We start from the raw sequence: 9,589 nt of genomic DNA on the forward strand, positions 1-9,589 counted from the left end.
ATATGGACATTAAACTTCATGCCAAATGTCCTAGAACAAATGTGAATCGTGACAACAGTGGCGACACGTCATTGGGGCTCTGTTTTTCGCTAACAGAAATTCTTGGACACATCTACCCATTCAAGGGTTTTTCTTTATTCTTACTATTTTCTACATTGTAGAATAATAGTGGAGAAATAAAAACTATGAAATAACACAAATGGAATCATGAATCAAAATATATTTTAGATTTCAGATTCTTCAAAGTAGCCACCCTTTGCCTTGATGACAGCTTTGCACACAGGAATGTAAGAATATGTACACAAAAATATATGAATGAGTGATGGTACAGAACGGCATAGGCAAGATGCAGTAGATGGTATCGAGGACAGTATATACACATATGAGATGAGTAATGTAGGGTATATAAACATTATATGAAGTGGCATTGTTTAATGTGGCTAGTGATACATTTTTTCACTCAATGTTAGTGGTGGCTGTTTAACAGTCTGATGGCCTTGAGATAGAAGCTGTTTTTCAGTCTCTCGGTCCCAGCTTTGATGCACCTCTACTGACCTCGCCTTCTGGATGGTAGCGGGGTGAACAGGCAGTGGCTCGGGTAGTTGTTGTCCTTGATGATCTTTTTGGCCTTCCTGTGACATCGGGTGGTGTAGGTGTCCTGGAGGGCAGGTAGTTTGCCCCCGGTGATGCGTTGTGCAGACCTCACTACCCTCTGGAAAGCCTTACGGTTGTGGGCGGAGCAGTTGCCGTACCAGGCGGTGATACAGCCTGCCAGGATGCTCTCGATTGTGCATCTGTAAAAGTTTGTGAGTGCTTTTGGTGACAAGCCAAATTTCTTCAGCCTCCTGAGGTTGAAGAGGCACTGCTGCGCCTTCTTCACCACGCTGTCTGTGTAGGTGGACCAATTCAATTCAGTGATGTGTATGCCGAGGATCTTCAAACTTACTACCCTCTTTAGAAGATACTCACGGCCCTGGGGGCTGTAGAGGGAACCTGGAATGGAGCATTTAGTAGATACTCAAGGCTCTGGGGGCTGTAGGGGAACCTGGAATGGAGCATTCAGAAGATAAAGGGAAGTGAGTGAAATTAAAAGTGGTTGTGATGTCATTCAGAACAGATTAAAAAACAGGCTACATGATTGAGGAAAATAATTAATTTAATTATATATGATACAAAGACAAAAGCAATATCTTACCAGGATGATTCATTGAAAAATAATGGGTTTGCACAAAACACAATAAAACAAAAGGCCTACATTAGTTATGTTTAAACAAAATAAAATAATGAGACCAAAATGGGAAAATATAGTAAATAATTGTAACAATTGAATTCTCCTCTCCTGTATGTTTTCTAACTCTGTAACATGTAACGGTATAACATTATACTGAACCTGTAACAATAATGCCTGAACCACAACACCTCTCAGTTGATCTGTATAGACATGAAAAGTGAAGGCATTTACAATGTATCAACCATAATGCTATACAGTATATGACCAGTATATGACTGATGTTAAAGGACAGCTGCTGAATGAATAATACAACACACATGATATTAAAACACATTCCAATCAGAATAATACATGTATCAGTTAATAGATCACATTTGATCAAATGCCACTATTGTTCCAGCAGGTGGAGCTACAATGTAACAACATACAGCATTGTGACTCACAGTTCTATATTAGAATTCCATGAGTTCCATTCTGATGGTTGTTATGGTGATCAGGTGATCTCAGCCTCACTCTTCTTCAACACGATCACCTGTTCAACACAGAAGTAGTTCATCAGTGTGGCCATGTATTTACTTATCCAATACAGAACCACTAAGAAATGTAAATCATATCAGATGATTTACTAGTCAATACTGTGCTACTTAGAATCCTATCAAATTACTTCCAATGGGGCTCTTGCTTATGTCCAGTTCTCCCTTATCAATACCAGGGCTATTTACTGCTTATCAATACCAGGGCTATTTACTGCTTATCAATACCAGGGCTATTTACTGCTTATCAATACCAGGGCTATTTACTGCTTATCAATACCAGGGCAATTTACTGCTTATCAATACCAGGGCAATTTACTGCTTATCAATACCAGGGCTATTTACTAATTATCAATACCAGGGCTATTTACTAATTATCAATACCAGGGCTATTTACTGCTTATCAATACCAGGGCAATTTACTGCTTATCAATACCTGGGCTATTTACTTCTTATCAGTACATGGGCTATTTGCTTCTCATCAATACCAGGGCTATTATGTCCAGCTCTCCCTTATCAATACCAGGGCTATTTACTGCTCATCAATACCAGGGCTATTTACTGCTTATCAATACCAGGGCTATTTACTGCTTATCAATACCAGGGCAATTTACTGCTTATCAAAACCAGGGCAATTTACTGCTTATCAATACCAGGGCTATTTACTGCTTATCAATACCTGGGCTATTTACTGCTTATCAATACCTGGGCTATTTACTTCTTATCAGTACATGGGCTATTTGCTTCTCATCAATAGCAGGTCTATTAACTCCTTATTAATACCAGGTATATTTACTCCTCATCAATACAAGGGCTATTAACTCCTTATGTCCAGCTCTCCCATATCAATACCTGGGCTATTTACTCCTGATAAATACCTGGGCTATTTACTCCTGATAAATACCTGGGCTATTTACTCCTGATAAATACCTGGGCTATTTACTCCTGATAAATACCTAGGCTATTTACTCCTGATAAATACCTGGGCTATTTACTCCTGATAAATACCTGGGCTATTTACTCCTGATAAATACCTGGGCTATTTACTCCTGATAAATACCTGGGCTATTTACTCCTGATAAATACCTGGGCTATTTACTCCTGATAAATACCTGGGCTATTTACTCCTGATAAATACCTAGGCTATTTACTCCTGATAAATACCTGGGCTAATTACTCCTCATCAATACCAGGGCTATTAACTACTTAATTCCAGCTCTCCCATATCAATACCAGGGCTATTTACCCGTTATCAATACCAGGGCTATTTACTCGTTATCAATACCAGGTTTTTTTTACTCGTTATTAATACCAGGGCTATTTACTCATTATAAATACCAGGGCTATTTACTCCTCATCAATACCAGGGCTATTAACTACTTATGTCCAGCTCTCCCATATCAATACCACGGCTATTTACTCATTATCAATACCAGGGCTATTTACTCCAGATAAATACCAGGGCTATTTACTCGTTATCAACACCAGGGCTTTTTACTACTTAGCAATACCTGAGATATTTACTCCATATATCCAGCTCTCCAATATCAATACCTGGGCTACTTACTTCTTATCAGTAACGGGGCTATTTGCTTCTCGTCAATACCTGGGCCATTTACTCCTCACTCCCCATGGCTATTAACTCCTTATGTCCAGCTCTCCCTTATCAATATCAGGGCTATTTACTAGTTATCAATACCAGGTCTATTTACTCGTTATCAATACCAGGGCTTTTTACTAGTTATCAATACCAGGGCTATTTACTCCTCATGTAAAGCTCTCCCATTTCTTAACAAGGGCTATTTAGTTCTTATGTCTTGCTCTCCCATATCAATACCTGGGCAATTTACTCCTTATGTAAAGCACTCCCAAATCAATACCAGGGCTATTTACTGCTTATCAATACCAGGGCTATTTACTGCTTATCAATACCAGGGCAATTTACTGCTTATCAATACCAGGGCTATTTACTGCTTATCAATACCAGGGCTATTTACTGCTTATCAATACCAGGGCTATTTACTGCTTATCAATACCAGGGCTATTTACTGCTTATCAATACCAGGGCAATTTACTGCTTATCAATACCAGGGCTATTTACTGCTTATCAATACCAGGGCTATTTACTGCTTATCAATACCAGGGCAATTTACTCCTTATCAATACCAGGACTATATACTCCTTATGTCAAGCACTCCCATATCAATAGCAAGACTATTTACTCCTTATCAATACCAGGGCTATATACTCCTTATCAATACCAAGGCAATTTACTCCTCATGTAAATCACCCCCATATCAATACCAGGGCTAATTACTCCTTATGTCCAGCTCTCCCATATCAATACCTGGGCTATTTATTCCTTATGTAAAGCACTCCCATATCAATACCAGGGCTATTTACTCATCATTAATACCAGGGCTATTTACTCTTCATTAATACCAGGGCTATTTACTCTTCATCAATACCAGGGCTATTTACTCTTCATCAATACCAGGGCTATTTACTCATTATCAATACCAGGGCTATTTACTCATTATCAATACCAGGGCTATTTGCTTCTCATCAATTCCCAGGCTATTTACTCATTATCAATACCAGGGCTATTTACTCCTCATCAATACCTGTCACGGTCGTCCTCCTCTTCATCTGAAGAGGAGAGGCGAAAAGGATCAGAGGACCAATATGCGGCGTGGTAAGTGTCCATGGTAAATCTTTAATAAAGACAGTACTGACACTGCATACAAAACAATAAACAAATAACGACCGTGAAGCTACAAAATAGACCTGTGCTGAACACAGGCCACTGACATAGACAATCACCCACAAACAAACAGTGCAACCCAGGCTACCTAAGTATGATTCTCAAATCAGAGACAACTAATGACACCTGCCTCTGATTGAGAACCATACTAGGCCGAAACATAGAAAAGCCCCAAAACATAGAAAAACAAACATAGACTGCCCACCCCAACTCACACCCTGACCATACTAAATAAATACAAAACAAAGGAAATAAAGGTCAGAACGTGACAGTACCAGGGATATTTATTCCCAATCACTACCTGGGATATTTACTCTTCATCAATACCCAGGCTATGTACTTCTTTTCAATACCCAGGCTATTTACTCCTTTTCAATACCCAGGCTATTTACTCCTTTTCAATACCCAGGCTATTTACTCCTTTTCAATACCCAGGCTATTTACTCCTAAATGCATCTATTCATGTCAGTGACATATTGTGGTAGTTGACTCTAATCCATCCTACTTTCTACTTCTACTAAGAGGTAACATAATATAGTACACACTGTGTTCAGAATACCATATTGTGGTAGTTGACTCTAATCCATCCTACTTTCTACTTCTACTAAGAGGTAACATAATATAGTACACACTGTGTTCAGAATACCATATTGTGGTAGTTGACTCTAATCCATCCTACTTTCTACTTCTACTAAGAGGTAACATAATATAGTACACACTGTGTTCAGAATACCATATTGTGGTAGTTAATCCATCCTAGTTTCTACTTCTACTAAGAGGTAATACAATATAGTACACACTGTGTTCAGAATACCATAGTGTGACCCTGCAGCTGTTGTGTTGTAAGGTAGAAACTCACCTAATTGGTCTTGGTGGGTCTTCCTGGGTACCCTGGTTTCACCTAAACAGACAGTTATCAACACTTTAAACATGGTTCAATCAGAGATACAGTTATCAACACTTTAAACATGGTTCAATCAGAGCTACAGTTATCAACACTTTACAACATGGTTCAATCAGAGATACAGTTATCAACACTCTACAACATGGTTCAATCAGAGCTACAGTTATCAACACTTTACAACATGGTTCAATCAGAGCTACAGTTATCAACACTCTACAACATGGTTCAATCAGAGCTACAGTTATCAACACTTTACAACATGGTTCAGAGATACAGTTATCAACACTTTACAACATGGTTCAATCAGAGCTACAGTTATCAACACTTTACAACATGGTTCAATCAGAGATACAGTTATCAACACTTTACAACATGGTTCAATCAGAGATACAGTTATCAACACTTTACAACTGCAGTATTTTCAGTCCTTGTGATATAATTCTGATTTACATCAGGTATTCTGTTGGAATGAGGCGATCCTGTATAAACTCAGGTTCTCACCTTGAGTCCTGCTCCTGCAGCCTTTCACCAGTAGTATGATGGTCACCAGCAGGTAGGGAGACCCCACCAGTAGACTACACAGCAGCCTGAGTAGAGACATGGACAACACTGGGACTGCTGGAGATGGAATGGGAGCTGGACCTGCATCTGGAGAAAGAATGAGACCTGTTTTATGAGCACATTTATGGGTAGGGAGACCCCACCAGTAGGTAGGCAGACCCCACCAGTAGGTAGGGAGACCCCACCAGTAGGTAGGGAGACCCCACCAGTAGGTAAGGAGACCCCACCACTAGGTAAGGAGACCCCACCACTAGGTGAGGAGACCCCACCACTAGGTAAGGAGACCCCACCAGTAGACTACACACCAGTAGGTAGGGAGAGCCCACCAGTAGGTAGGGAGACCCCACCACTAGGTAAGGAGACCCCACCAGTAGGTAAGGAGACCCCACCAGTAGACTACACACCAGTAGGTAGGGAGACCCCACCAGTAGGTAAGGAGAGCCCACCAGTAGGTAAGGAGACCCCACCAGTAGGTAGGGAGACCCCACCAGTAGGTAAGGAGACCCCACCAGTATGTAGGGAGACCCCACCAGGAGGTAAGGAGACCCCACCAGTAGGTAGGGAGACCCCACCAGTAGGTAAGGAGACCCCACCAGTATGTAGGGAGACCCCACCAGGAGGTAAGGAGACCCCACCGCATGGCAAGTGGTACCGGAGCGCCAAGTCTAGGTCCAAGAGGCTTCTAAACAGCTTCTACCCCCCAAGCCGTAAGATTCCTGAACATCCAATCAGATGGCGACCCAGACTATTTGCATCTCACCCCCCCCCCCCCAGACTCTGCATAGTCTCTTTAATAACTCTTTAACAACTCTACCTACACGTACATACTACCTCAACTAACCAGTGCCTCCGCACATTGACTCTGTACCGGCACCCCCATGTATATATTGTTAATTTTTTTACTTCTGCTCTTTAGTTACTTGTTACTTTTATCTCTTATTCTTATCCATATTTTTTGAAAATGCATTGTTGGTTAGGGACTCGTAAGTCAGCATTTCACTGAAGGGTCAACACCTGTTGTATCTGACTACTACAATTTGATTTGATATGTTCATGGTTAGTTACAGCAAATACATTGTAAATACATGTAACTACCAAGTAACCATCTAAGGGGGTGTGGTATATGGCCAATATACCACGGCTAGGGGCTGTCATATTCTCACCTGTCACTGTCATCCAGCTCTCTGGTGATTCTCCTTCAGAGTTGGTACACTTGTAGAGTCCTTCATCTGACTTGGATACTGCAGGGATGGTCATCTCTCCTGAAGACTCAGCCCTGATGAGGGATCCATCTTTGTAGAAATCAGCTGTGAGGTCAGAGGGAGTTCCCTGATATCTGCAGCGCAGAGTCACATAATCTCCCTCAGTCACAGGAAGGGCAGGGCTCTCCAGGATCACAGCTCCATCTGTATATAATATATAAACATCATATATAAACAGGTCTCTCCAGGATCACAGCTCCAGCTGTATATAATATATAAACATCATATATAAACAGGTCTCTCCAGGATCACAGCTCCATCTATATATAATATATAAACAGGACTCTCCAGGATCACACCTCCAGCTGTATATAATGTATAAACATCATATATAAACAGGTCTCTCCAGGATCACAGCTCCAGCTGTATATAATATATAAACAGGTCTCTCCAGGATCACAGCTCCAGCTGTATATAATATATAAACAGGTCTCTCCAGGATCACAGCTCCAGCTGTATATAATATATAAACATCATATATAAACAGGTCTCTCCAGGATCACAGCTCCAGCTGTATATAATATATAAACATCATATATAAACATAACATCAGGTCTGAAACCAGATGAACCACTAAACACTATAATGTTAGTAGATGGTGTTTGTGGACATACCATGTACTGTGATGTTGACAGCATTGCTGTGTTCTCCAGACCCAGACTCACACCAGTACTCTCCACTGTCTGATGGTATCAGTGACACGATGCATGAAGACCCTTGTGGTTTTCCCCAGTCAGTATTACACTCTGTATGGTTCCCTCTCTCTGCGTTCCTCACCACTCTCCATCCAGCAGAGTTCCCCTGAACCTCACAGCTCAGAGAGACAGACTCAAATTCAAAGAACTGAGCTCTGTCAGGACTGACACTCAGAGAGGCTGGAGGAGAGAGAGAGGCTGGAGGAGAGAGAGAGGCTGGAGGAGAGAGAGAGAGAGAGAGAGAGAGAGAGAGAGAGAGTTCCCCTGAACCTCACAGCCCAGAGAGACAGAACAATAAAAATAAAAAATAAAACATTTTCTTCGTATTATCTTTTATATTCTCCAACATTAATTTCACATTTTCACAAACTTCAAAGTGTTTCCTTTCAAATAGTAAGAAGAATATGCATATCCTTGCTTCAGGTCCTGAGCTACAGGCAGTTAGATTTGGAGAAAATGGAAAAAAAGGGGCGGATCCTTTTAACACAAAATATAATCATAGAATCAGTGTTATTCATTCTAACAAATAGTTTATATTTTTCATTTTTTCTCAAATTATCTTTAGGTGCTGAATAGTAGCTGGAAACAGTACCGTTAATACCTTAATTCATATTTGACTATTTTTCCAAGTTGACTACACACAATTACAATTTTGTAATTGTGGCAACACCTAGAAAGACTTCAGTCTTCCAGTTATCCATATGATTGAAGACACATACAGAGATTGTGACATACTATAGTGAGGGTGAAACCACACAATTTAAGAGTTTAGAAAGTTGAGCACATACATCTGAAATTGCATTTTGTCCTATCTAATGAAATGAATTAGGCCTAATTATTGTTCCACATGGGTAATTGCTAAAATGTTACGTCAAGTTATCATTTTGCCCCAATGATCATGAAAGAAAGTGGAACTATAGCAGCTGGCTGATCAGGAAACACTTGAACGACTTCAAACCCTGGCCATCTTCCTGATTGTTGTATTGAATGATGCTTGATGTTTGTCTCTCTATAGCAGCTGGCTAATCAGGAAACACTTGAATGACTTCAAACCCTGGCCATCTTCCTGATTGTTGTATTGAATGATGCTTGATGTTTGTCTCTCTATGGCAGCTGGCTAATCAGGAAACATGATCTGATCTGCAGGCCTGCAGAGGTGTTGTCTACACTGCAGGGAACACCCTCACCTACCTTGACCGGGAGTGCTTTGAGTGTTCCCTCACCTGCTCCGAGCATTCTCATATCACCTGTTCTGAATGTTCTATTGTACCTTCAATGAGTGTTCTCATATCACATATGCACGTATAAATTATTAAGATATTTTAATTATAATGCACATATATATGATTAAGTTATTTTAAATAAAATACAGCCGTCGACAGGAGTCAAAGATCAACATACAACTTATGTCTCTCTAAGTTCTGCCCCGAACAAAAGAAAGACAGGATCTTATAGGATGTTATATACCCAAGATTACACCTTATAATGTGATCTCCTATGTCTAACCCGGCATGTACAGCTAAAAGAACAAGTTATTCTTAACACAAGGTTTCTGAGAACCTGTCTCAGCGGTATGCAAATCTGCCCTTATTTCAGAGAAAAACAGACGCTGTCTCTGTGTCTCGCTGTCACCCTCAGT

At 40.5% G+C, this 9,589-nt stretch overlaps 1 protein-coding gene across 1 annotated transcript; it reads right to left on the bottom strand.

Moving 5' to 3' along the window:
- Nucleotides 1–420: 420 nt before the first annotated feature.
- LOC110510452 (low affinity immunoglobulin gamma Fc region receptor II-b) lies at nt 421–9,186 on the bottom strand. Its single transcript, XM_090185649.1, has 6 exons — nt 9,174–9,186; nt 7,870–8,148; nt 7,157–7,399; nt 5,934–6,080; nt 5,388–5,429; nt 421–1,763 (listed from the first exon to the last, which is right to left on the bottom strand). Exons 1-6 carry the CDS (start codon nt 9,184–9,186, stop codon nt 1,741–1,743), a joined length of 747 nt encoding a protein of 248 aa, XP_090041775.1. The 3' UTR covers nt 421–1,740.
- Between the last annotated feature and the right edge of the window lie 403 nt (nt 9,187–9,589).

This window comes from Oncorhynchus mykiss, chromosome 9 (genome assembly GCF_057628025.1).
Source record: "Oncorhynchus mykiss isolate SJ-2025 chromosome 9, ASM5762802v1, whole genome shotgun sequence".
Lineage (NCBI taxonomy): Eukaryota > Metazoa > Chordata > Actinopteri > Salmoniformes > Salmonidae > Oncorhynchus > Oncorhynchus mykiss.

Excerpts from the sequence above, each read along its gene's own strand:
- LOC110510452 (XM_090185649.1), bottom strand. Across the intron at positions 5,430-5,933 it reads CTGCAGGAGCAGGACTCAAG|GTGAAACCAGGGTACCCAGG; the intron begins GTGAGAACCTGA and ends CTGTCTGTTTAG. Across the intron at positions 1,764-5,387 it reads GACCCACCAAGACCAATTAG|GTGATCGTGTTGAAGAAGAG; the intron begins GTGAGTTTCTAC and ends TGTGTTGAACAG.